The sequence below is a fragment of the Delphinus delphis genome, chromosome 1 (assembly GCF_949987515.2).
Source record: "Delphinus delphis chromosome 1, mDelDel1.2, whole genome shotgun sequence".
Classification (NCBI taxonomy): Eukaryota; Metazoa; Chordata; class Mammalia; order Artiodactyla; family Delphinidae; genus Delphinus; species Delphinus delphis.
The window spans coordinates 151,221,750-151,248,583 of NC_082683.1; the positions used below are offsets into that span (position 1 = coordinate 151,221,750).

Consider the following 26,834-nt stretch of genomic DNA (forward strand, 5'->3'; position numbering starts at 1 on the left):
GTCTCTGACCTGTGAGCAGCTAGTGTGCCTCTGTGAGCAAAGCACAGTTGAACCCCAAGTCTGGACTGGCCTAGCCTGTCTAGGGGAGACAGCTGAGAATCTGGAACCTGAATTAAGGAGATCCAAGCAAAGGTGAGATCTGGCTCATCTGGGGGCCACCAGAACCGTCATCCTGGGCAGGAAATGGACGAAGGGCCCCTCACCCAGGCCGCCCCCACCGCAAGGCACCCCTGGACCTTCACTAACGGCCGCAGAAACCCCTTCCTCCTCCTCGAGTCTGCTCTTCCAACCTCGCTGCCGCCTGAGCACATGTCGACTTCATTAAGCCACAACGAAGCGGCTGGAAGGCCTCCCTGAGCCTGGGGGAGCGCATGGGATCTTTTTAATGGCATCTCCGCCACCCGCACAGAATGCTTACTGTCGATGTACTCAACCACAAAGTCAGTTCCGGGCCCGAAATTGTGCTTCCAGGTGATGTTGGCCCATTTACTGTTGGGGAGCACTGTGACGTTCCAGATGGATTGCTCATCGGGGGCTGGTAGGGGGGTTAGAAGAGGAGTTAGTGGTGAGGAGGGAGGCAGCACTGTAGACACACGCACACACACACACACGCGGGCAGCTAGGAAAGGGTAGAGTAGGAAGTGGCTGTGCACAGGGCCCGCCAGAGCTCCAAGCTGCAGCCTTGGTAGCCAGGCTAGGTATGAGCAAGTACAGTCAGGAGGACCCGTATGTGAGGGAGAGCCGGAAACTGTGTGTCCACATAGGTGGGAGTAGGAATGAAAGAGTGGGTTTGATCCAGGCCATTGGAGGCTCTAACCTGGGTTTATTCCCTTTTTAGGTCCCTTGTCGTGGATGTGAACAGTGCAGCGAAAGGGGCCAGTGAAAAGCCCCATTAGCTAGGATGCAGACGGGGCGGGAGAGGTGTGCCAGCCTCTTTCCCCTCAACTATAGACATTCTACAGGAAGGAGAGAGGGTATCTTGAAAAGCCACTTGAGAGTCATGTTGAGATTTGCAGAAAGGACAGGACCAAACAGGGGAAAGCCTTAATGGGATCCTGAAACTGGAGGTGGAGAATGGCAACCTACAAGGGTGACTCTAGTCTGAGGAGCCCCTGGGGTCATTCTTGGTCAACAAGATGCTGAATTATTGAAAAATGGCCTCAGATTCTCTAAGGGGACTGGGGGCCTAAAACCCCAGGGCCCCAAGCAGAGACAGTACGAATCCTTCCTCTCCCTTTCATGAGCTAGAGGGGACCAGAGAAGATAACTCCTTCTTGACACCCAACGTTCAGTGGTCCAGATACCAGAAGAATCCTGCTCTGTTGCCTTCTCAGCACTGTATCTTTGAGGCCTGATCTCTATGTAACACAGAAGACATTAATTATCTAGTTCCTATGAGCTGGGAGCTACTTTATCAAAGCCATCACCCTGTCTGAAACTACAGCCTGTGGACAGGAGAATGGCACTCATCTTCAAACGTAATCATTTTTCAAGCATCCCAGTGGTCTGATTACCCCATTTCCCAGCAAAGATTTAATAGCAGAATACTAGCACGAAGGCTTCTATTTCAAAGACTTTACAAGTGTGGCTCCTCTATAGTTTATTAGCATGCAAGGGGGCACTGTCACCGGCTCACCTGTCAAAAATAAATGAATAGAGTACATTGGTGATGCATTTATTCATTAGCTATTTGACATGTGACTGAGTCTGCAGGGCTGGGGAAGTGATAAAAGATCTCCTGGTCTCCACTTCAAAGAAGCACCTTCTCTACTACAACCTTGTCAGTTGTCAGTCGCCCCAGGTGAATATGATTCATTTTAGAAAGAGATTCCATTGATGGCATGAGGCATTCTCCGTGGGGAGGGCAGAAGGCAGCCTTCTTTACTGATCTGCCAAAGGTTTCCGCTGTGTTGGCTGCTTTAACTCAGCCCAAATCCCAGCTCCTTAGAATCTCATGGCTCTTTCTAGTGGGAATGAATTATGATCAGTTATGATTTGGGGACTTGAGATTTTTCCTCCTCAGCCCTGGGCCCTGGAAATAGCCAAAGAATTTGCGTTTAGACAGTCTGACCACCAATACAACCCTGGCCCAAATCTGACTGTCTTAAAGGTAATGGAGATTGGGGCACTATTAGATAAGGTCAAGCAATGGGAAACCAAAATGATTTAGAGGTGGGAGCTGGAAGAAGGCACTGGCATCTAGAGAGACCAAGATGACGATCACTAAAGAACAGAAAAGCTCAAAGACAGGCGCCGAGAAGGAAAGCTATCAATTACTATAAAAACAAGAGGAAGAAGTGAGGGGAAGCAAGGATTGTCCTGTCAGCTCCTAGGATGTGAGACTTAAGGCGTATCCCTTGAAATCTGAAAAAGACAAGTTAAGGACAAAGAAAAAGTCCCATTTCACCACCCAAAAGAGTCAACTTAGGAAACATTTTGTCCTAAGTTGTAAGACACGATAAAGATGAACTTTCATTTTGAAAATCCTGGACAACAGAGCCACTCTGCTGCGTTGAGGGAGATGAGAATGTTGAGGGGAGCCCCCGAGCTCTAAGGATAAGGTCAGAGTGTGGCCGGGCCCCCGCAGCATCTCAGGCTCAGTTAGCAGTTGGCATGTGAGAGTCCATAGGCTACTCCTCTGTGACAGCGAGGCCAATCCTTCCAGAACGAGCAAGACCCACTCCCTGTCTTCATTCTTGGTACACCTCTTCTGTGAACTCGGAGCATTAAAGTGGGGCACGGAGGCCCCCCTGAATGCAAAAGAAGCCTCACTGTGGACCCAAAGAACACCCGTCAGTCACCAAACTGCCAATGGCAGCTTCTCATAGCCTAGCAGGTTTCTCTCAGCCAACTCTTCCCTACAGAGCACGCTGTTTAAATTCTCGTTATTGCAGCTTTAAGGCAAATCAGTGTTTTCAAGGTCTGAGGAGCATAATGTCAGCTACGTACCATGTGTCTCCCCTTACGGCTCACACAACTCCATGTAATTGGATTGAAGAAGATACTCGCACATGCATTAAGCCTCTATCCTCATTCAAGTGCTGAGAGAAGAGGGGTGGGATGGGTGACAGCGAGGCCTCGGAAGGCGAGGGGACTTGCCCGGGAAACAGAGGGGGCCTACAGTTCTACGGCTGCCGGAGGAGGGTTCCGGGTGCTTCCTGCCAGCCCTGCCGGCTGCATCGTGCTTTACAGCTGGCCTGTGGCTCCACAAGCTAGAGGCCCTCCCCTCCGTGGTAATAAGACTGTTTGATGTCAGTTCTTAGAAGTACTGCTGGATTCCCGAGGGGGTCTCCTCATGCTGGAAGAACAGAGCTTCCTGGCCTGGCTGCGCGATGCAAGAACAGCACACTCTCTGGGCTCAGCAGGCCAGCCCTGGGATCGATTCTTATTTACCAAGGGCCCCTAGAAAGGCTGCGATTTTCCCTCCGTGTATATATCTGGGGGTGTGGGGAATATGAGTGGGGAGAGCCACAGAGCACTCTGTGGCATTACAGGACTCCTTGGTAATGCCATTTCCTGCAAGCTCTGACTAGAAAAGTCTATAAGTGCGCCTTTCGGGGAGAGGTGCAAGGGAGGCGCAGGGCTCTGGGGACAGAACCTGGCATGGCTGGCAGCCCTCTGCTGCAAGCCTGGGGCGTCATGGCGGAGACAGGAAGCCTTCTCAGGCTGGTTGGCCAGTGTCAGGCCCTTTCCTTCCCCACTCTCCGCCTTCTGGAGTGCTCAGCCCTAAGCTGATCCCTCAGCATGTGGCTGGAGGCAGCCCTACAGTCTGGGGCCTGGGGGCCCTCTGTGAAAGAACAGGGATCCGAGGTTAGGACAGGGGCTCTGAGCAGTGGAGGCCACCATAGGGGCGGGTGCTCTGTGCCTCTAGGCCACCAGACAGAGAATCTAGTCTCCTGTGCTTTCAAAGCAGAAACAAAGGGAGGTGTTGACCAGCACCATCTCAGACCCGCCCCCCCCATCTGAGGAAGCCTGTGGTTGGAGGGACAGGAGCACGGATGACGGGCAGTACCGGATTCTTGAATCTCAGTCCTGGTGGTGGTGGGAGGACTCTCCGTGGTGGTGGCGGCGGCAGTGGTTGTAGTAGTTGTGGCGACGGTGGTGGTGGCGACGGTGGAGGGTGCGACAGTTGGGATGGTGGGGACTGTTGTGGCTTCGGTGGTGGCAGCAGTGGCATCAGTACTGCCCACCGTGCCCGTCACACCCACCGTGGTCGGGGGCGACGTGGGAGGAGCTAAGGGGGAAATGTAAAACAGCCAAGTCTGGTCGGTGTGGCCGTCCCCAGCCTGGACACACGGCCCCACGTGCAAGGCAGGCAGCCCGCAGAAGAGACGGAGCTTAGGGACCAGAAGCCTCCCCGAGCAGGATGGACTGGGTCAGACGGGTCGCCGTGAAAGAGAACAGGACCATGGCAAGGAAAGAGAATGAAGCCTGTGTGTTTCATTTTCTTCTCATGGTCTGTGTGGCTCAGAGCGCCAGCATGCACACAGCCAAGGGCGTGATGAAGACGGGACACACACCAGATCACTCAGACCCCAGGGATGACATGGAGTCCCAGGTCAAGCAGCACCCAGCACAGGCCAAGCAGCGCCACTTGGGTCCAGGCCTGGAGCCCCGGCCTTGGAGGTGGGCAGGCTGCGGGGCCCTGCCCTGCAGGAGCACCGGGAAGCCTGCCATTCCCACCCCTTCACGCCCAAATCACCCCCTCTCCTGCCTGCTTGAGTTCTACCACCACCCAAACCCAGTGACAGAGAGAGAGAACGATCCCCACTCTGTGGGCAAGACTTGCACCTTGGTTCGTCTTTCCTACCTCCACCGCCAGCCCCTCCCCAGGCTCTCAGCTCTTGTTCATTCCCTGGCCTCTCCTCCCTTCTTCTCTGTCCAGCGACGGTCCCAGATTACCCCAATCCACCCTGACTTGTAGTAACTGCCTTTCTCTCTAGGGCATCTGGGGTCTGGGCACCGGAAGCCCTTTCCCTTTGATTAGAATGTGGGAAAAGGGCACTGATGGACTCACAGTGTGGCCTGCGCTCAGTAGCACCATCTTCCCAGCCCACAGTAGATGTAGAAATCCCCAAAAGAGCATAAATGCAAAAGAGCATAAATCTTCAGAGAAGTTCGAATCTGCACTACCTCTTACTTCCTCATCTCCCATCCAAAGCTACCCTTTGTCGTCGGTCAGCCCTAAGGGGCTAAGTCTATCATGACAACATTTCCATAGACCGTCTTTCCTTCTACAGAAGGGTTGTGGACACTAACAAAGGGCTGGCCTATTACTCTTTAGTTCCAGTATTGCTAAAGCTTAGGGTATGAGAAGAATGATGGGCAAATCAGAGAGAGACAGAGCTGCCTCTCCTCCTTGCCCACTATCTCCTGTGATCTGACCACAGTCTACTTTCTAGTGTCACCGCTGACGGGGCAGAAGGCAGTGATGTTAAGACATAAGTAGGTAACTCTAACTTTCAAGGAAGAGTGATATCCTACCTTATCCCAAATCTGCAGAAGATCAGGAAAATACTATCCCCGCTCTCCAGAAGGGAGCCAGGGCAGCGAGGGAACCAGAGAGAAAATTGCCAGAAAGCCTTTCTCAAGAATCAAGAGATCCTAAGTCTTCTCAACAAGGGCCTGACCAACAGAAGCCCTTTCATTCCCCCGGGGACTCCAATATTACAAGTCCTCCATAGAGAAGGAGGGACTGTTCCCGGGATCCCAGTCGCTTCCCTATTTGTAAGATCAGAGGCATTATTGGGCCTGAGGGTGCCGACCACAGAAGTCACACTGGGCAGCTGACTATGCCCCATGCATTCCAGAGATTCCTGGGCAAGGTGAAGGCAGACTGCGCTATATTCCCCAAATCCCAGTCAACTCGCAGACATCAGGAAGGGGTGGGGGGAGGGGAACGTGCGGTGGGAAAAACTCTCCCTCTCACAGTCAGTATTCAAGGATGTATTTCAGTCCAAGGTGGCCCCAGGCCTGGAATGCAAGCTCGGTGCTGTAAGAGCTCAGCCTGCGGGAATTCGCCTATCCCACCCACCAAGACACACACACACACACACACACACACACACACACACACACACACACACATAAGGGCCTGAGAGATCACAAGGCAAAGGTGAGCTCCCTCTCAGGCCTGATGCCTGGCAGCTCCCGTGGCCACGGAACACACATGGGCTTTTCCTGCTGTTCTGAGCTGCCGGAAGGAACCCTGAGAAGCTATTTTGTCCATCTGGATAGGACTGCTCTGCTCTGGCTCCTTATCAATAGTGTATTTTCTAATAATTTCTGGCAACTGCAATGTTCACAAGGTTCCCCTTTGCTATGACTATTTAAAAGGCGTCATCAAAACACTGAAAATGCCTTTAAAGTTAAATCATCCCACTCTGTGCAGTGCAGAGACGTGGGCTTCCCTTCTTATGTGCACAGTGGTGCTGCATTTCCCGGCCCCCGGAAGCTATTCACACTCTCACGTGGGCCCTGGTCCTCATACAAGCAGGTACACACACTCATGCTCACACAGGGCCTACAGCCAGGCCCACACACTTCCCCGGGCGCTCCAGCGAGCAGCCCTAGAAACAGAGATGCTGAGAGAGGCTAGGCTGGAGCGAGTTTCTTCCTGGGCCCTGCTGGGCAGAGACAAGAATGAGCAATGACTGAGGATGCTTCCACACTCCCTCCCCTCCCTCTGCCAACTGTGACAGGAGGAAGGGTTTTCTTTGATGATGGCTACCTAGATGCTTATCCTTCAGCTCAGCAGAAACAATCAGGTATTAGCGAGAGGGGACCAGAAGGGGGTGGGAGGAAAGGAGGCGCTTCCAGGCGTCCTCCCAGAGGGTCCCCGGCACTGGAGGCACAGCGGAGAAGACACCTTCTGGGCTGGCTGAGGTCCCAGCTGGTAAATCAGCATCCTCTCTGGCCTACTCATTAGCTGTGTCTATTGTCCCAGGGTTGGACAGGGCCAGAGAGACTGGGAGGGCAGAGGTAAGAAGGCAAGGCTCTGAGGGAAGGGACAGAAGGGTCAGGTGAGTGAGTTGTTATAGGTGGGAGGGGAGGGCAGGTTTTCCATGGGAAACTGTCCAGCGCTCAGGTCTAAGGGGATTCAGATGATTTCAACCCCTGGGGCGGGGTGGGAGTAGCAGATAAACGGGGAATAAGGACCAGAAGCGGGGCTTACAGTCAGAGTGGCCCACAGGCTGGACAGACTCGTTGCTGGGCTAGGGGGTCATCTTCAGCCACAGCAGGAACTATGGGCTGGAGAACCACCCTGGTCACTCCCCAGTGGAGACCACCAGCCTGGCGACCGAGAGTAATGGGGAGCCACAGTGGGCCTGGAGCTGGAAGCACAGGACCCCTACCTGAAGGCAGTGTCAACCTAATGGCTTACCTAATGCACACTGGAAGGCACCCCAGCTATGGCCAAGGGTTTTCCACCAGAGTTTTGGGCGACACCACGCAGGAGATGGAGAAAATTAAGACAACACGTCTCTTATTCATTTTTCGTTGCCCAGAACCTGCCCTGGAGCTGCCCACCAAACACTGGCAGATCTGAGCCGAGTCAAAGACAAGGACAGCAGTTTCCAGACATTCCAAGGTGGAGGGTTCAGTCCAAACATGTCCACCTGGTGCACGGACCACCCTGGCCAAATCACAGATGGCCAGGACAGATGGGCAGCAACCCTAAGAGACTGCAGATGGGGGTGCATGACAGGGATTACCTTTACCGGGTGAGATAGGAACAGATCAGTCTGCGGGGGAGAATGCCCACGTTTGGAGAAGATGAGAGGGAAGGGAGCAGCGGGCTGGACTCCAGGCCCGCGTCACCAGTATAGAACCTGAGCGCCATCACCTCGCACCTGCAGACTGTGCAGGAGGTTCTTATGCATTTAAGGCTGGGAATGGCTGATGTTACCAGCACAGCTCATTTACCAAGATGCGCGCTGTGCCTCTACCACCATGTCACATGGAAGCTGGAGCCTAGGAAACACATCTGACCGATGGACGGAGGCCCTGGCAGCCTCTGCACACCAGGGTGAGCTTGGATCTTTCCTAAGCGAGAAGTAGGAAGTGGGGTGTTTGGAAGTACATCCATCCCCCTCATACCTGCCACACACGAGAGGGGCAGCACAGACTGGCACGGATGCCCACTGAGCAAAGCATACTCCCCGCGACCAGATCCACTTGCTTTGGGTCCTGGGTGCCAGAATGGGGAAGGTGGACTGCGAGCTGCTTGACCAAAGAGCGTCTAGGTGATTCATGTGGTGCCCTCCCTGCATCTCCCCTTCCATCTCCACTAAGTTGCTTCGGCTGCCCTGAGCACCTGCTATAATAGTCCCAGGGGAAACCCTTATGCAAACTTGAATCAGGAAGTTAGGGCCACTCCCAGACTGCAAGGATGGCTTTCTCCCGGTCTCCAGGCCCAGGACACCTCTCTGCCTCACATCCCAGCAGAGGTGGGGAGGCACTGGCCCCTGCAGGCCTGGGTCATTTGGGGGCGGGGGGGATGGAGAGGACTGGGGGTGGGAAGGATGATGGCAGCGCACCACCCAGATCTGACTGGTGGAGCAAACGCAAACAAAGGAAGCGGGGTGCGCAACAGAAACAGAATCAACCTAAAATAGCGGGGCGGGGGGCGGTAAATGAGTGAAGGTGGAGGGGAACCAAACCGGGTAAGGTGGCGTCCTCTTCCTAAGCCAACCCTCCAGTTCCTCACCTGGCTCTCGGCTCTCCCTGCTGCCTAGAGCCTGCGAAGGCTCTGGCAAACCCTTGCCCTATAGCCTTGGTTCTGCCTCAAAGGAGGGCAGCGGAAGGCACCCTGAGGCCCCTGCCTAGTTCCTCCAGCTTGAGGACCGGCCTTCGGTGGTGATGTTCCTCAAACCCACAACATGAGGACTTGAGACAAGGACCTTGGCTAGCAGGTCATCTCCTGCTCCAGACTTGCCTGCCCGACTCCTCACTGTGCGTCCACCTCCCAGACCCCAAGAGTGGAGACTGTTCTTAACACCCAAGACTCTGAGAAGCTGGGTTTCTGAGGGGTGAGCAGGCCATCAGTGCATGGTGTCCACTGAGACTCCAGGTCCTGGGGCACCCGGCCCCATCCTGGGACATGCAGACTCGTTCTCACTGACTAGAAGCCATGGTGGGTGGCAGAGCTGGTGCCAGGCCCCATGCAGCATGCAAGGCCAGCATGCACGGCGTGCTCACCCACAGGCCACCCTTTCAGGGGATGGCAGCCTGACCAGGAGACAGGAGCCAGCTGCCCCCACTCCTTCTAGGGCGCAGCTGGCCACCCAAAGGCTGTGGACCCTTTCTCTGTGCTCTGAGATGTCAAGCCTGGGCAAGGCCCCAGGTGGCTCAGGGGAAGTAATCACTCAGCTTCAGAGAAAGCTGCAGCTCCAGAGAACAGGTCTGCAGCCTATGCATGTGGGGCCCCTTCTAAGCCAACCTCCTTCTCTAGCGAAGGGAGGAGAATGTGTTTGATCTCCTCTGGTCCCATCCTCCACATACATCCTCCTGGAGAGTCTGGCTTCCCAACCACTGAAAGGGTGAGTCCGGAGCATGCTTTCACCCCAAGCCTCTCCCTCCTTCTCCGCTCTGGCTGGGCTGGACTCCACCTGAATCGCCCCATGCCATGCCCATTACCTCCGCTGCTGGTACGGTACCTGCGGTTGGAGCAGCTTCAGAACACAGCGCCCAAGATAGCCAGAGAGGGAGAGGGCGAAAGAACGAGAGGGAAGAGAAAACAGCACAGGTGAAACCACAAGACAAGCAATCACAGGACAGAGAAGGTTCTGGCTCAAATCTGACCCAGACGGTATGGCCAAGTGCTGGTCACGGCCCTGAGGATGCCACCTGGTGTTCGGGGATCATGTTCAACTCCACTGGGGTCTGGCACGTTCCTACGGAAAACTTTCCTGGGTCCTGGAAACCTTTCTAATATACTCGTTTCTGCCTCTACTCAAGGACAGCTAAGAGGTGGCAGCAGAAACAGTCCACCTCGAGTGCTGTATTCCCAGGTCTTTCTCGAAGGGTGTGTCCTTTCCTAGCTGGGCTGGGGTGAAGGAGTCTGGGTAACCCTCAGTGACGCCAGGAACTGAAGGCATAAGGTACAGGTGGTTTAGGAGGACATCAACGCCTGTCAAAAGGATGGTTCCTTCATCCCCAGGGGCAGGCGCTGAACAGTGCTGGGGTGGGGGGTGGGTGAGAGGGAGCGCATTTGGCTGGCTGAACGCTCCCCACACCAGCTCAGCCTCGGAAGGCTGGGGCGTGTGATGGACTGGAGCCCGGAGCCACTGTCCTGCTGTCCTGCTGCCCTGTTGTATTATATGAAGTAAGAAACTCAGCTGGGGACTGAGAGACCTAAAAGGAATTCCTGAATTTGCCGCAAACCCCTAGGTTGAGAAGAAAGTCTCTCTTTGTTCTCCTGTCCCCTGGAGCTGAAGATCCTTCCCTGGGGTGGTCACTGGGGCCGGGTAACGGGGCTTTGTTTATCTGATGTTCTGTAATGGGGGGGGAGACGGGGAGGGAGAAGAAGCTCTCTTTATATATCTCCTTACAGAATTAAGTAATCAAGGAAGTGCATCATCCCTGGCCTGGCCTTTGGTAACAGGCATATATTAACCACTTACCCAAAGTCCCCCAGCCCTAATAAATTGCCCAGGTCCCCAGGAGATTGGAAGGGTACGCTAGGAGGGGAGCTTACTGTGTAGCTCACTCCTGGTTTACAAGAGCAGAGAGGTAGAGACAAAGCACTGTCAGCCTTTCTCTACATTCTGCCTGCCCCCTCTCCTCTCTGCTTCAGTGCTGGCCTACTGGCCAGGGAAGTGGGGCCTGGGGAGGGATGCAGGGCTGCTTATGAAGCTGCACTGGGAGCCTGGGGTAAGGCAGCAGGGGCAGCAGGGCCTGGAAGCACTGCTCCTCTCCTGGGTTAGGGGTACCGCTGCTCAGGAGGTCCAATCAGGCCAGGGTCAGGCCACCGGACCTCAGCCTTCTGGGGAAAGCACTAGACAGGATAACCTGTTGTCAGCTTCAAGGATTCCTAATCACATCACCCCTTCTTTGAAGTCTTCCCTTATAGAATCAACCCCCCTCCCCTGCACAGCCACTGCACTTCTGCCATCTAGACATGCACAGCTCATGGTGAATTACAATTAGATATTCCTGTGGATGTCCCTCCTTCTTGACTGTGTGAGCTTATTAGCTTTACAGCCCTTGTTTTGGGTACAGCGTCTGGCACCTCATGTTGTGGGTGCTCGAGAAATGGCCTTTGAAGAGACCATGGTGCCTCTGGAGAGGCAGAGCCTCCACCCGCTGTCATAGGGGATCTGCCAATATCGAGGCTTCTAGCGGCTCGCCTGCCCGAGAGGTTCCTGGAAGCCAGAACGTGTGCAGATGGGCCTGGAGCCCCCTCTAGTGGAGTTCTCAGGCAGGTGCAGCTCTGGGGCGGGGTGCGACGCTGCTAGATGCCAGAACCCAGGAGAGGAACTCACGTGCTCTCTGTGGAGCTGGTTTCGCAAATGGCTGTTTCCAAACCCCCTTTCCTCTCCTCAGCCTGACAACTCCCTCAATTCAGGCGGCATGGAGGGACTACAGGGACTACACCTCCTGCTCTACTCATGATCCCGGCAATTAGCTTCAGTCACAGCTGTTCCCCTCTCTTCTCGGCGCCACGCATCCTCGAGAGAAGAAGGGGCACCCCCAGATCCCTCACGGGGCGGTCTCCATTGTACTGCTGCCTCCCTCACTAGGCGAGCATCTTCACTGCTCTTTGGAGTTCGTGAGCACAGTTACTTCCAGCATGCTTTCTCTCATCCCCTCAACTCAGCTACGATTCACACTCTCTTCCCTATTCCCCCACCAGAAGGAAAGATCACAGATGTTAAGTAGCTGAGTAAGCTAAGGCCAAGTCGGGAGCCAGGTCTGACTGCATCAGTAAGAAGATGTGTTTTCCAGATACATCGCCGGTACCTACCTCTCAGCACACAGGGTGGCTCCCTCCTCTGGAGGCCTCGAGGGCCTGCAGCCTCTCCATCCCAGGAGGCCGGGGAGGCCAGAGGCCGAGTGAGTGTTTCTCTAGGCATCTGAATTCCCCGGGACCATTCGCCCCGAGGCTGCCGCAGTGCACCTACCTTCATTCGGGGGTGCTGGTGACTCCTCTGTGACTGCTTCCCCAGAGCCCACCTGCGTCCTGGCACTGAGGGAAAAGCGGTAGCGCGACACGGGGTCTGCTCTTTGCATCGTGAACTTGGTCTGATTGGGAGAGAAGTTTTCCACTATCTGCTTTCCTACTTTGGTTCCATTAACTGGGGAGAGACAGGTAAGTGGAATTGAACTTTAGCAACATTGACCATGATGGGTTATATGATCTGCAGCTGGAAGGACGAAGCCTTCCCAACTCTGCTGGGAAGGGAACCCGTGGAACCTGCCCGTGATCTTAAGGACTCAGGGGAGGGAGGTGATTCAAAGGCCGAGGGCTGTGCAAGAACTCCTTTCCGGCTCTTTGATGACGCACCAGGGTAACACTTTTCCACTGATCTCATTATCGCCAGCTCAGTGCAAAGTTATGCGGCTGATTCGGAAAGATTCAATTTTTAATCCTCGAGCCTTTTCAACAAGAACAGAACTTGAAGTTCCTTTTTTCCTTTCAAACAGAACTAGGGCAAAACCACTAGAGCTTTTCATTGCTAATGCCTCCTTTGTAAAAGGCCTCCTTTGTCAAATACCTCAAAGGGGGAAGGTCAGGTCCAGAGATGGATTCAGGACCACGCACACAGTTGGCTATTAAAATCCTCAACAGCACAGTACCTGTCCTTTGAGCTTCACATTGAGGCACATCATCACCCACTTTAGGAGACTTAAAGTTTTTCAAATGAATGACACTCCTGTCCCTGCCTGGTGATGCTGAACTCTTTAGGTGAGGTCGTCCAGACCCAGGCTCCTGACTGAGCCACTCCCAGTTCCATGGCAGCTCTACATACAGCTGCCTTACCATAAATGGCACCTTATTAAGGTGTCCCCTGGATTCCTATGCACGTACTATCCGCCCCATCGGATGGAAGGTCCATCAGGTAAGGAAACTTCTCTCCTAGACTTGTAGGTGTTAGAGACTCTAAGATTCCTGAGGGCAGGGGTTGAATCCCTCATCAAACCGGAAGTCCCCTGTCTCACCGGGCCGACTGGAAGCTCCCTGCAGGAGGAGGTGTGTCAGAAGAGCAGGGATTGGGTCTCACTTGCCTCCGCTAACCCTACAGGAAACTTTTTCCCTGGCCCCTCTATCCCTCCACAACGACCTCTGTACCCACAGGCTTTCTACCTTGATTCCTTAGGAAAAGTGTTGAGAATGGGGTTTCTGATTCTCAGGTTATCCAAGAGAAAGAAGGGCAGAACGTACAGGCCACGTATTTGAGAGTGTATCCAGTCAGGATCCCATTGGGGTGTTCTGGATGATCCCATTCCAGGTTGATTGTCTCCAGGTTGGGCTGCCGGACTCGGAAACGCCTGGGGGCACTGGGTACTTGGGGAAGGAGGAGAGAGTGGGGGAGATGGGGGAGAGAAGAGGGGCGGGCAAGATGAAGAAAACACAAAAAACAAAGCACAAGTATGAAGGCATTGACCTCTGGGCAACCCCCGTGCTGGATCACTGTTAAGGCAGAACCCAGAGAACTACGAGGTGGCCAGCGCCCATCGCCCCATCCAGGACGGCGTTTCCCCAGACCTAGGACAAGCAGGGCTCGGACTCGGTTTACGTGGGGAAGAAGTCAGTCAAGTTCTCCTTTAGCAACTATCCTGGATTCAACACATGTTAGGCTCTGATCCTGCAAAGAAACCTCCAAGGTGGGCAGTCATTCCCAGGCAGGGAACCGGTTTTAGCCGTTTGGTAATAGAGGCTGCAGTTCCCAATCCTCAAAAAGGATTCTCACCGCTGGGCCCAAGCGTCAGGCCCTGGCCTCTGGGCTGAGAATGCCGGGTTCAGGGGAGAAGAGAGAGAAACCCACGATGGAACATGTGGATGGTGCCAAGAGCATGAGCAATGGGGCGGGGCTGGTGATGAGAACCAGACGAGGAGGGGAGACAGGAGTAAAGAAACAAGAGGGGAGAACAGAGGAGAGGACAAAGGAGGAAGAGAAGAAGAATGGGGAAAATAATAGTTAAGAAGGGAGAAAGGAGAAACAGGAGAGGGCAAAGCCACTGCCCAGCTGGTTCAAGAGGGCTGGCAGGAACAGGAGATGCGCCAGGACCTCGGCAGGTGTCTGCCTCCCAGGACCGGGCCACCCACTGCGGGGCAGTCTCTTGACTACAGTGGTGTAACAAGAGTGAAGGTCCTCGGGTACGGCAAACCAACCAGGTGCCTCTTGGGGTCAAGGTGCCTGAGCTCCCTCAGGAGGTGGCGGGCAGGCAGCCCCGGCTCCCGCAGTGCCCTCGGGAGTCCGTGTGCACATCCCGTCTGGAATCATGTCAGCAGCCAGCACAGTCTCGTCTTGACGTACAATCTCCCGTCAGGGCGGCCGCCTTGGTGACGGTGCTCCATGAGCACGGCCGGAGCTGCTCAGCTCGCAGGTCATCCCTCCTTGAGGTCAGGCAGAGGTCAATTTGTGTGGTCCAGGCCGAGCCACGCTGGAGCCGCTCAGGGCCACCTGGCCGCGCCACCCTCGTCCTGCCCTACCCAGGGAGCTGCGGCCGGACCTACCTCCTTCCGGGGTGGTGAACTCCTTGGTCTCACTGCGAGGCCCATCGCCTCGCCCATTGACCACAGCCATCTCCAGCTTGTAGTTACTGTAGGGGAAGAGGCGGGACACCACGCCACGGAGGCGGTCGCCGGGGAAGCCGGCTTGCTGCCTCTTCTGAGACACCCACAGGTTCTTCAACAAGCTGCTCTCCCTCCAGTAGTAGGCCTTCAGGACAGAGGCAGGCCGGTAAGGGTTCGGCCAGGCAGGGCCAGGTTAGTTGTTAGTGGTGGTGCTCGTGGTGACCGGTGTTCCCTTTGCTGGCCACAGGCTCCAAACCCCCGACGACCTCGTCCGGCCCACAGAGGGCTGGGGGTGTCCTGACAGTCCCCATACATTAGCCACTAGTGAGTGGGGACTGATGTCAAACAAAATGAGAGTTTTTGGTTTCAATCATTTTCTGAGCCATGTCGCCTCTCTGGGGAACAGGCAAGTCAGCCCAACTTACAGCTGAGCGGCTCCGTCTTGAGACTTCTTTCCAAGCTGGGAATAGGTTGCTCAGGGAGTCCGTGCCAGAACCACAAATTTGAGCCAAGGGTCCAGGCACGGAAAGCTCTTTTCCGTGCTCAAAGACCGCATCACCTTGAGTTAGATTTAGTATGGTTTAGATTGGCAGCGGGCAGGAGTTGAAAAGCAGCAGGTTACCCCCGGAAGTCTGAATATAAGAAAGGGTTGATTTAATCCATTGAAGTCAAATGGTTCCTTTTAATACTGTTTAAAGACCTTTAGGATAGTGACACGTCCAAGCCAATGGGAGACCGGGCTGTGGGGTGGCAAGAGCTCGGATGGGATGGGACGGCCTGTGCAAGGCGGTAGTGTCACAGGTACACTCGAGAGAGTCTGAGACACGGGGTCTGATGAGCAGTGGAGGAGAAGCCCCAGGTCAGCTGTCACACGAGCATCACCCGGGGCCCCCAAGGGCAAGGTAAGGAGGAAGTCCAGACTTAAGAGGGGGACCCAAAGGGAGCTTTAGCCAAAAAAATCTCTAGGCAAGTAGGTTAAGGGTGCAAGTTGGGGAAGAGCTCATTTAAGCATATATATCACCTTGCCTTCCTTCCCCTACCTACCAAATCCATTTCCCGAGAAGAGACTGACTCCCTCTGTGTGCCCCCAACTGTCCATCAGCCAACTCTCGATGACCCCTAAGCCTGTGTTACCCCGGGGCTACAGCCTCCCCAGGAAGTTTTAAAAAGAGCTACTCATCAGGGAGAGCCTTGCACACCCTGGGTTTTCTCTCCCTTCCCTTTCAAAGAGAGAGACGTCAGGGATGGAAGAGGTGGCCAGGGGAAGCCAAGGGCCTCGATAATCGGAGTTGGCTGTGACAACAGGGAAGGGTTTGTACCCTTCTAGTGGCTCTTCCGGTTAGTTGGGGCTTCAGGAAATCAGACCGGGTGAGGCAAGCAGCCCAGCGGGGGCCGTTAGGAGAGGGGAGGGGTGTAGCTCAGCGGCGCCCCAACACTGCTTCTGAAGATACATGTGTGTCCACACACATGTATTACAAGCATAATGTGCTATGTACGGGCAACCCAAGCCCACCACCCTTCTCATGATTTTCTGCTGAGCGGAACCTCTCAGCATACCCGGTGCAGGATACATCTGCGTGTATATATATTTTTTTCTGGGTGTATTTTTGAACAGCTAACCCTAGACATCGTCTTCTTGAACCAACTCTGGCTCCAACAGCTATCCCAAGGGACCCCTTCCACATATCTTATGGCCCGCATCTGCTACCCCCTTGCCCTGGTTAGCGAGCCGGGTGGTTAGACAGGGCTTGGGGCTGGCTTCCTCACTCGGTACTCTCTGAGCTGGCCCTGGACCGTGTCGGAGTAGACGCGGTTCCACTGAAGGCTGATGGCTGTGCTGTTCAGGACTCGGATTTTAACATCAGTGGGTGCAGCCCTGGGATCTGCAATGTGTTGGGACAGAGAGCTGGTTATGCAGGCGGGGCTGGGCCCCCGACTCCGGAGTCCCCTCCGGTTTGTTCTCTGCTGGCCTGCGCCTCCAGCCCACTCTGGACACTGGGTACTCCCTGAGGGCAGGGGCCATGCCTCCTCCACCAGCCTGGACTTGAAAGAGTGTGGGGAGGCTCAGGACAAAAGGGCGGCAGCACAGGTGGAGGGCTCTGCCTACACGTTTAGAGGGCAATTATGTGCAACCGTCACACAGAGTCTCTGTTTGCCCCTCCATCCCATTGGCCACCCTTCCCCACCCTGCTTTGGGTCCCGGGAGGCTTGTCCTCTCTGGACCGTGTCAGCGGGGCTCCCCTGTTCTCAGGCTTCCAGATGGGTCTGCCCAACAGGAGGTAGCAACAGGAGCTCCCAGGGCAGGAGAGGGAAGATGGTATCTACCCCCCTGGCTGCCCGTTTGCGGGGAGGCAGGGTGACAGTAGTGCACTCTTCTACACAAGGGCAGCCCTCGCTGGCCATGGTGACTCGCCCGCCGCATGCCCCTCAGGGCCGGAGCGGTATAACAGCCTCCTGCTGTTGCTGGCGCGCCAGCTGGTTTGCGGTACCTTGCTGCTGTCCCTCTTAACCCTGTCCTCACGTTAGAAATAGTCCCCTTTGAGTGGCATTTATTTTCTGCCAGGGCCCTGCAGGAAACGTTACCTACAGACTAAAGACACCCCAACCAAGTTCAGGAGAAGATCCTGATCCTGTGACTACTTGCAAAGGGAGGGCCACTCCTCTCTCCCCCATAACTGGTTCTCACCCCGTTTTCTCTACTCTGCTGCAAAAGCAGGTGTGCCCCATCCTCTCTAAAGCATCTGCCGCAGGGGTACACGGATGCGATGGAAGCCGTGAGGTGGTCCGTGAAGTCCATGGCTAGATGCTGCCTTTTCCATACTTACCCTCCAGTAGTCCCTACCGTCTTCTGTCCGGAAGTGTCTGCCACCGTGCAGATGAGGCGTGGGACAGACGGAGGGCCTGCTGATCCCGTCTACTTATCTCCCAAGTGGGTCCAATGCATAATCACTTCCAGGGAAGCGCCCAACCCTCACTTACTCCCATCTCACCGTTATGAACCCCACTGGCCCTACTCCTGACCCCAGCATTGGCCCTTGTGACTCTGCTCCTCCCCAAGACTCTCTCCTCCCTTCCCTCTGGTCACCTCATCCACCTACATGATTTCTTCTTGGATCAGACCCAAACAGACCAGGACATGGATTGCCCTGACCAGGAGGGGCGTCACCGACGCTGTTGCTTTGCTCAAAAGCCTACAGGATTGATGTGCTGGGGGCAGAGAGGCTACCACCATCTGGAAAGCCAGGCACATACTTCTACATATATGCCCAGAATTGTGTTGATTTACTCAGTGACAACCTCCAAAGAACTTCTCTTTTTATGTTAATTCCAAGGGCTAAGAGCGACACTGGGAATGTCGCAGTGCCTGGTCTGGAGGGTTCCAGGCTGGGGCTCTGTGGACCTTGCTTCCTCAAGGATTCCCCTGGGGAGCCCAGGGAGGAGTCTGGCCTGTGGCCCTGCTTCCAGTGGAGGTGCCTAATTATGGCCCGTTGGGACGGATGGTGCTAGCAAGCCCTGGCGGTAAGGTAGATCAGAAGGCCTGGGTTCTATTTTCAAGCCTGACATTTGCTATTGTGCAATATTGGCAGGGGTTTCCCTTGCAGGGCCTCAGTTTTCATGTCGATAAAGTGAGAGTATTGGACTAGGTGATGACGTTCAAGAATACTAACTAGTGTTCGGATGATACCATCTCTGCTCCCGGCATTACCTGGGGCCTGTCTGCTCTAGGTCACTGTAGGGGATTTCTCTTCCCTGGGAACTGGCTGTCCTCCCAGGATGCTCTCGGAAGACCCCCGACCCACCCTGAGGTTCCTGGTCTGTGAGGGTGGCCTGTGCAGCCCAGCCGTCAGGGTCCTGGGTGGGGACAGGGGAGGGTACTCACAATCTTCTCCGGAGTAACCGATGACAGTGTCCGGTTCAGGGCCCTTCCCAAAGTCATTTTCTGCCTGGACTCGGATCTCATAGGGCACGTAGACAGGGGTCTGCCCCACCACATAGCGGGAGCCCCACACAGTGACATTGTTCCAGGTCTCTCGGGTCTCTCTCCGCCGCCACTTGACGATGTAGCGCAGGTTGGGGCCAAAGGCGGAGGTGGCGTTCATCGGCTGAGCAGGGAGAGAGACGGCAAGAGTGGAGAGGGTGCAGGCGAGGAGCCCAGGCCACCCACGGCTTGCACTCCTTCTGTGCCAGGCACCCTGCCCCAAAGTGCCCAACAGCGGCCAGCCCCCTGGCAGAGCTGGGGAGACCATGGCCCCCACTCTGAGTCCCCCCAGAGCCTGGAGTCCTGTGAAGCCAGCAGCGCGCAGATTCTCCACCCAAGCCCTAGTCCCTCTGATTCCACAGCCAGCCCGCCTGGCAGGTGCACAGGGAGCGAAAGCTTTATTGTCGACAGGACTCTTTCCTGTGATGCAGCAACCAGAAAACAAAATGTGGACAGTGATACAATGTCTCCAAAGTCAGAAAGGGGGGAGTTTGGTTCAGCCATAGCACGCGTGCTGCCAATGAACGCAAAATTCCAGATTTCAGTCCTACTTAATCCTTGCGTGTCTGCCCTGTCCTTCCCAAAAGGCTGGAGCTGGGAGTGAGCATAACTCTTGTTTTTGTTCCCTAAGGGCCTGGTCCAGGAAGCAGTTCCCCGGGAGCCTGGAATACAGAGCCGTAGACCAAGAACCGACCCTTGCAAGGTCCTGCAAGACGAGTCCCGGTGTCTTAAGTCTGGGCTCTGCCCAGTTGCCAAGGCTGCTGTGATACCAGGTTCTCCGAAGACGGGGATGGTTGTGATTCCAAACTCTGTTATCTCCCTGTTTCCACTACTCACGTCAACAGCACAAAAATGTTAATATTTCAGTGGCTGAATTTGCATCTCTTAGACTTGGAAGGGGTTTGGAAAAAAGTCATTTTGAGGCCAGATATCCCAGTTTTGGTTTGGAAAATGTGGGTCAGTGAGCCGAGATGAAGATGAGCTTTTTCAATCCTGGCCCGGAGGACATCTTTTGAGTCACCTTGTCCATCCTGGACTTACAGATGGCTGGCACTGGAGGACCACTCAGAGGCTGGTCTCTCCCCACTCCCAGCAATCTCCAGTGATGGGCCCCCAGAACACACCAAAGTGAGGTACTGGTGTTTGGGCTAAATCTTTCCTACAGACTAATCTAAATTTCTCCCTCTTCTGAAGAAGCCCATTGATCCTGCAGGACTCTGTCTGATTTTGCCAGACTGACAGTCTCTGTTCCTTGGTCATCTCTGCTCCTGTCTCCCGTCTTCAATGTTGCTCTTAGACGTTCTCCTGTTTGGCTTCTGGATGCTCAATGCAGAGACGAGTAGCCCCCGCACCAGCCAGGTAGTCTGAGCCACCCTGCGGCCTTGGAGTCACAGGGGTGTGAAGGGCGAGGGCTCCCAGGCTGCGAGGCAAGCAAGCCCATCGTGGATGGGCTGCGAGGGGCTCTTACCGTCCACGTGATCTCCATGTTGTTCTTTCTGGTCCCCTCTCCCTTCACATCAGAGGGGTTGGACTCAGGGGCTGGAATCCAAATGGATGCAAAGTTCAAGTCCAGTCTATGCATTACCAGGGCACAGTAAGCAGCCTCTCTCCCGCAGCCTGACTGGTCCCTTCTACGCTCTTGTCTTTTCTCAGCGTCTCTCAACACACTCTGTCCCATAAGCAGCTGAACTCGCTCTGCCACTTTCTCATAAGGCTGATGTGCCTTCCTAGCTAAGATTTAAACCCCCCAAAGCAGGGATAATTTCTTTTGAATTTTAATCCCTTACAAGACAGCATTTATCATGAGGCTTTCCACACTTTAGATGCTCAGTACAGCCAACTCAATGTGGCTTATCCCCTGTGTGGATTACCCACTAAGCATGTTTAATGCCAGACTGGTTTACCCTGGCATTCAACATTTTTGGGGAGCGTCTCCACCCTCAATGAACCAGCATGATTTTAGAAATCTAAACATTTCATTACCCAAGTGTGTTAAGAAACCTGGTGCAACCCCAGATTATATATTTCTACTGCAAATCTTTGCCATAGCTCTTCCCTTTGAAGCAGAGCATCAAGAATTATTCATAATATTAGTAATAATAAAAATGACAGTTAACTTTTATTGTGTGCTTGCTATATGCACATCACGGTAAGTACCCGAATCCCATTTTCGAACGTAATCCTCACAACAGCCCCATGATGGAGATGGTGTTATTATTCTCTGTTTCACAGATGAGGAAGCTGAGCCTTGGAGAGGTTAAGTAACTTGCCCAGATTCATGTGGCTGGGGACCGGGGGAACTCAGTCTGAACTTGGGGTACCTGGCTTCAGCACCTCCCGTTAGCCCTCAAGCACTCACGTGCTCCACTGGTTCGGTAGCGCTCGGACGGGAGGCTGGGATGGCTGCTGCCCACCTCATTGATGGCAATGACCCGGAACTGGTAGTTGACATAGGGGGACAGCTGGAGGATGGCTGAGTTGACACTTCCTGGGAACTTGGAATGGTCATGCCAGACCCCTGGCTGGAACTGGTCCTCTTCAAACTGGACAACGTAGTCTGAGGGGGCAAAGGAAGACAGAGCTGTTTGGGGAGCTGAGTTAGTGAGTTTTTTCTCAAGAGCACTCCTTCATGGTTTCCATTAGTCTTTATAATCTCCCTTGGGTAGACAAAGGCACTGGTATTCTTCCCAAAACCCAGAAAGGGAAACCAAGGCCTCCATGCGTTCTGTCAACAGGCCAGGACACACGTCAAGTGAGGCCGAAGTGGGACCAGAAACCAGGGCCAGGCCTCCGGCTTCCGGGCTGCCGTCCCCCCTTTCTGGACAGTAGTGCAGGGCCTCGGCTGACCTGTGATGGGGCTGTTGTTATCGTCCCCCGGAATCCAGGTCAGTCTCACGCTCCTCTCGGCCAGGTCGGTGAGCTCCAGGTCCCGGGGTCGGTCTGGCCGTCCTGACAGCAGAGGGAGAAGACACCACGCAGGCCTCCCGAGTTAGAGCCGGCCCGTCCCTGTGCTGGCCTCAGCCCTGAACACTGTCCCACGGACAGGACTCTGGCGGGCTGAGGTCACCACTGCAGGAACCAACCCCAGCCTGTGCCGGAGGGTCAGCACAGGGACCGCCCCCTTCCCTCAGGGTTCAAGGAAGAACAAAGAGAGAACCCTGAATTCCACCACCACCCCCAAAATATCAAGGAATGCAGGGCACAGGGAGAGCTGGGGCCAACCCACCCCATTGCTGCGGATGTTCTCGGAGTGCAAGCATTTGGGAAATGCTGCTGTTTGCATTAGATCCATGTTCACAACCTTTAGGAAAACTGGTGAAGAAGTCTGGGATTTTGTCTCATTTTCTCATAATTAACTTCTACTCAGTGTGCCGAGGCTCTGAGGGGGCAGGAGCCCGGGAGGTGTTTGGAGAGCTGAGCAGGGCAGACCAGTTAAGGGAATAGAGGGGACAAAGACGGAGGACCAGGCCAGGGAGGAGACAGGGACTCAGTCTAGAAGTTTCAGTGATGGACAGCAGGACAGAGGCCCTAACAAGGGTGGGGGCAGCACCTCTTTGGGGCTCCAGTCTCACTGGATTTCCTAAGTGTGTGTGCGTGCCCTCCCGGCCTGGGGATAAAGGCATCTGGCCACTGACTGCTGAGGGTGGGCGTGATTTGTTTTCTCCTATCCTGGCTCCTTGAGCCAGCTATTTCCACCTTTTGGCTGGTTACTGGAAGGATCTGGAAGGTGAGTCACTGGAGCCCACATTCATGTGTGTTGCACACGAATGTGTGCGGATTGGAAATGGGTGTATAGTAGATGTGAAAGGCTGCAAAACAGATGGGCCTACAGATAACTCAAAGCAAGTGGGTTTCCTGACTGAATACACTTCAGAGGCTAAGCTGGGGGAGGAGAACAGGCCACCCCCAGGGAGTGGTGGGCGTGGCCAGAGTAAGGGACTGGGGACGCGGGAGCGACAGCCGGACTTTGGAGCTCAGTCTGTGAAAGGAGCAGGAAGCCGGGAGTCGGGCTGTGATGGGCTAGGGTAGGTGACGTGGGCCTCTTCAGAGGAGTCAGATTTGGCAGGGAGCGGGGCAGGCCGCCCCTTGCCTGTACACAGCACTCCTGTCCGGCAGTGCTTTCCTCCTCCTGGACTCCTCCCTCCCAGACACCTCGAGTGCTTGGCAACGGTCCCCGGGATTAGTATGAATTACCTTTGGGCAGGGCAGCCAAACGGTTAGTTGGAGTGGCCTGATCAGCTGCAAAGGTAAGATGGGTTATCCAGGTTAGCAGGTTATGTGGGGATAAAGGTGTTCTCGAAGGGTGGGAATAGGTAGCCAAGGCCTGAACAGCTGCCCCTGCGCAACTTCACCCCTCCCCCACTTCCACGGAGAGGGCCCCACCCTCACAAAGGCCTGCCTGTGCTCCCTCCACAGCCAGGGGCAGACACCCTGGGTCCCTCCTGTCCCAATGCTACGACTGTGCCTGGGCCCACTGTTCCCTGCGACCATGCAGGGACACTGCTGAGGGACAGGAGTGCACTGAGAGTTATGGCAATAGGGGGCCCAGAGACAGCAGAGATGAGGAGGTGATTTGCTTCCCCGGACGGGAGAGGCTACGTCCCCAGGTCTGGGATGGTTTAGTATTTACAGTCTGGCCTGGACACGAGGGCAGGCCAAGACAGGATCACCCGAAATGCACAGCACCCTGTGAAGTCCCATCAGGAAAGGGGTGCAGAGAGGAAGGCTAGCAGAGGGCGTTGGAAGGACAAGCACAAAGTTCAGTCTTGCTTCAAGGATGGATTGTTTTAACTGACTTAGTGGTTTAGAGTTAGCTGTAAAGTTGGTAAAAATGATCCCAATGAGAACCCCCGTCCATTTCCCTCTCTCCTTCAGGCACCCTTCAGGTGAGGATTTGGGCAAGTTAATGGTTCCATTCAGGAGGTAAGGCGTCCAGCACAGCTTGTTCGGAAAGGAGCAGCTTCCTAACCCTTAAACCAGAAGGCAGGAGGATCACCAGGCCTGGCAGGAGGATCACCAGGCCTGGCTGGCTCGCTGACCACGGGCTCTGCCCTTGGAACCGTCCTCCGCTTCTCTGGCCTCGGGAAATAGGGGGTGGGGATCAGCGCCAGTGTGGGCAGCGGCAGTTACCTAGCACGGTCAGGTAGGCCTTGGCCAGGTCTTGGTCCAGCTCGGTGCTGGCAACGCATGTGTAGCTACCCTGGTCCCGCTCGGCCACACCAAAGATGGTCAGGGAGTCCTCTTCCTTCTTCATCCTGCAAAGGTATCGGGGAGGGGTTGGGAGGAAGGTGAGGAGGGTGACAGTGAAGGGGGCAGGCAGCAGGAATGCTGGGCACTGCCCGGCTGCTTTCTCCCTGAAGTGGGGACGGTGGGTCAGAAGGGAGGAGGCGGTGCTGTAGTCTGGGCTGGGCTGCCACAGCCCATCCTAGGGGACGTGAGGCTCCACCTCAGTGCTTCGAGAGAGGCAGGGTCTTCATGTCACCTTGAGCACTTATGGTGCTTGCGGGAGGGGACAGGAAAGTGGGTGGAGCCAAAGCAGCCCTGGCCCATATTCACTGTCCTCAGTTCCCACACTGGGTCTGCTCTCTGTGCCTTTCCTGTGCTGTGCTCCCCTCCCGAATTAGGGCACAGTTAGGCCCACGCCCAAAAGGCAGGTCTTCTCGTACTTCCAGCTCTGTCTTCAGCCCAGATTGACGCCCAGGCTCAGCCCAGGTGCCCCGGGCTCCTCTGTACTGTCTCCCACAGAGGGAGGAGGGCACCAAAGAGCAGGGCTGACTGTGAGCATGGCTGAGGGCCAGAATGCCTGCACCCCCCCACAGGCTACGCCCCTGCAGAAAACCAGATCATCGCTGGAAACAGCTGGTACCGATGCTCAACCTGCCCCGAGACGGACGGAGTCCTGAGGGGAGGCTCGGATCAGCCGTTCTTAACCCTAGCTGCACATTACAAACACCTTGGTGGGACTTTTAAACACTATCTATGCCTGGGCCCTCCCTCAACTCCAATTAAATCCGAATCTGGGATGATGGATGGGTGGGGCAGGCCTGGGCCTGGTAAGCGGTCCCAGGTGCATTAAGGGCGGAGAGCCCCATTAACCACAAGGGTTAGAGTCTGCTCGGCCAACCGTGCCCTCTGCTGGAGAACAGGAGCGCTGCAGGCAGGGCTGAGAGGATGGGGAGGGCGTCCTGGCCGTGAAAAGGAGGAAGGGAAAGGATCAAAATAAAGGGAGGAGGACAAGAGAAGAAGTGAGGGAGGGAGGAGGAGGAGAGAGAAGCAGAGCCCTGACGGGGGAGGGGGGGAAGCTGCAGTGGGAGGGGGGTCTCGCCTGATGTGGAGGGAGTCGCTGAGGCTGTCACACCCTCCTCAGCAGTTCCCCAGTGACACACATGACACAGGTTCCCTATGTTCTTCAATGCATCCCCAAGAGCAAGGGAAAAGAAAACGCCCCAGAGGAGCAGCAGGAAGGAAGGAGGGAGGAGCAGAAACCTGTTCCCGACGTAGAGGGGCTCGTCGTCCTTCAGCCAGTACACCGTGAGCTTCAGGGAGGGGTCGTGCTTCACGCGACACTCCAGCTGCACCGTGGTGCCCCTTTTGGCGACCTGGTCCTCAGGCATGCGGTAGATCCTGGTGGGGTCTGTGGGGAAGCCCCCGGAGCTCGTCTCTGCCACCCCACGCCCGTGTGGCCACACAGTGTGACATGCATGACCTCCAGGTTAGATGGACCACGGAAGTGGCAGAAATAGGATTCGGTTACATGAATGGTAGGGGACGCCTGGTATGGGGGGATCCCAAACAGTAGCCAATCCCCAAATCCTTTCTCTCCAGTTCAGGAACATAGGACGTCTTTTCTGGGGTGGTAGTGGGGAGCTGGTGTGGGTAACAGGCGTCCCTGCCTACGTCTGTTTGGACCAGGCTGGTAATGACTCAGTGCTCGCAACACCAGGCCAGCCAGAGGCCCTGGCCACGAAACTTCCACGGAGAGGACACACAGACCTGGAGGGAGGTCCCACTAGGTATTAAGCATTAGGTGTGGCACATTTTCAAAGTGAGTGACACACATGGATAACCTTGAGGAGATGGCTTCCTTGCCCTCCCCACCCCTCCCTCTAGCTAGCAACTCTCTGCTTTACCTTTGACCTCCAGGCGGACCTGGTTCTCAGCTTTGCCCAGGATGTTGGTGGCAACACAGGTGTAGATGCCTTGGTCCTCTTTGCGGATCATCTTGATTTCCAGACTGCCGTTCTCGTAGACATGGTAGTTGCCACCATCCAGGTTGCTTCCTTGCCCATTCTTAAACCTCACAACAGAGCGGCACGACACACAGCATACTGAGAAAGGACCAGCCCGGGGGGCGGGAGGAGCCCCGAGCCTTGTGGGTCTTGCCTCCGACCACTGGGTGGCCTTGGCAAGTCTCTGGGCCTCGGTTTCTTTCTTTGCACAATAAGAGGGTTGACCCAGCTGATCTGCCAACTCCTCCCAGCTTCAACCCTTTAAGGCTCCCAGGACTTGCTGAATACCTCTCATGGGCCAGGTGGAATGAGAAAGGCGAGACAGAGGACCCCGTGGGGGAGGCCTGGTCTCCTGGAACTTACCATCGGAGTGTGGGGATGGGAGACCCAAAGAACGGGCAGTCCAGCCGCGTGCGGTTGTACAGGATCACCCTGATGAGCTGGTTCCGGGGTGACAGCATCCGAGGCGGCACGTCTGCAATTCCCAGAGAACTGACCTTGGGTGGGGAGTCTTCCTCTTCCTCTTTGTGGACCAGTCTTATCTCTCTGTTCCTTCTCCTCACAGCAGCTTTCTCAGCACCAGCGTACCTTCCCCCATCAACCTCCCACCTTTAAGAAGCCTCTGAGGATTAGGTGAGGAAGGAGGAAGCTTATCCATTTGTCCTTCACCTACCCTACATCTAGTCCAGCTTTTGCAAAGGGTTCCCCCCAATTTTCCAGCAGCTCCTATACCTGCCCCTCCACAGCCCCAAGGCTTCTCCTCGCTGCACCTGCCCACTGCCCTCTCCCTGCTCTGGGAATGCCACAAACATATTCAGGACTATTTCCCACCGAGACCATGGAGAACCCAGGGAGAGTCAACATGGACACACCAAGGAGACGA

The 26,834-nt window shown here is 55.2% G+C and overlaps 1 protein-coding gene across 1 annotated transcript in view; it reads right to left on the reverse strand.

Moving 5' to 3' along the window:
- Positions 1-26,834, reverse strand: part of NFASC (neurofascin) — a 149,629-nt gene that overhangs the window by 20,199 nt on the left and 102,596 nt on the right. Inside the window, exons 12-27 of the mRNA XM_059996109.1 lie at positions 26,315-26,426; positions 25,853-26,019; positions 25,209-25,356; positions 23,853-23,977; positions 22,917-22,961; positions 21,570-21,671; positions 21,082-21,279; positions 20,191-20,261; positions 18,624-18,846; positions 16,511-16,626; positions 14,684-14,888; positions 13,388-13,510; positions 12,126-12,299; positions 9,660-9,674; positions 4,013-4,234; positions 419-535 (exon numbers count right to left, since the gene is read on the reverse strand). Of these exons, the coding sequence (XP_059852092.1) occupies positions 419-535; positions 4,013-4,234; positions 9,660-9,674; positions 12,126-12,299; positions 13,388-13,510; positions 14,684-14,888; positions 16,511-16,626; positions 18,624-18,846; positions 20,191-20,261; positions 21,082-21,279; positions 21,570-21,671; positions 22,917-22,961; positions 23,853-23,977; positions 25,209-25,356; positions 25,853-26,019; positions 26,315-26,426 (2,163 nt within the window). The remainder of the gene's footprint in view (positions 1-418; positions 536-4,012; positions 4,235-9,659; positions 9,675-12,125; positions 12,300-13,387; positions 13,511-14,683; positions 14,889-16,510; positions 16,627-18,623; positions 18,847-20,190; positions 20,262-21,081; positions 21,280-21,569; positions 21,672-22,916; positions 22,962-23,852; positions 23,978-25,208; positions 25,357-25,852; positions 26,020-26,314; positions 26,427-26,834) is intronic.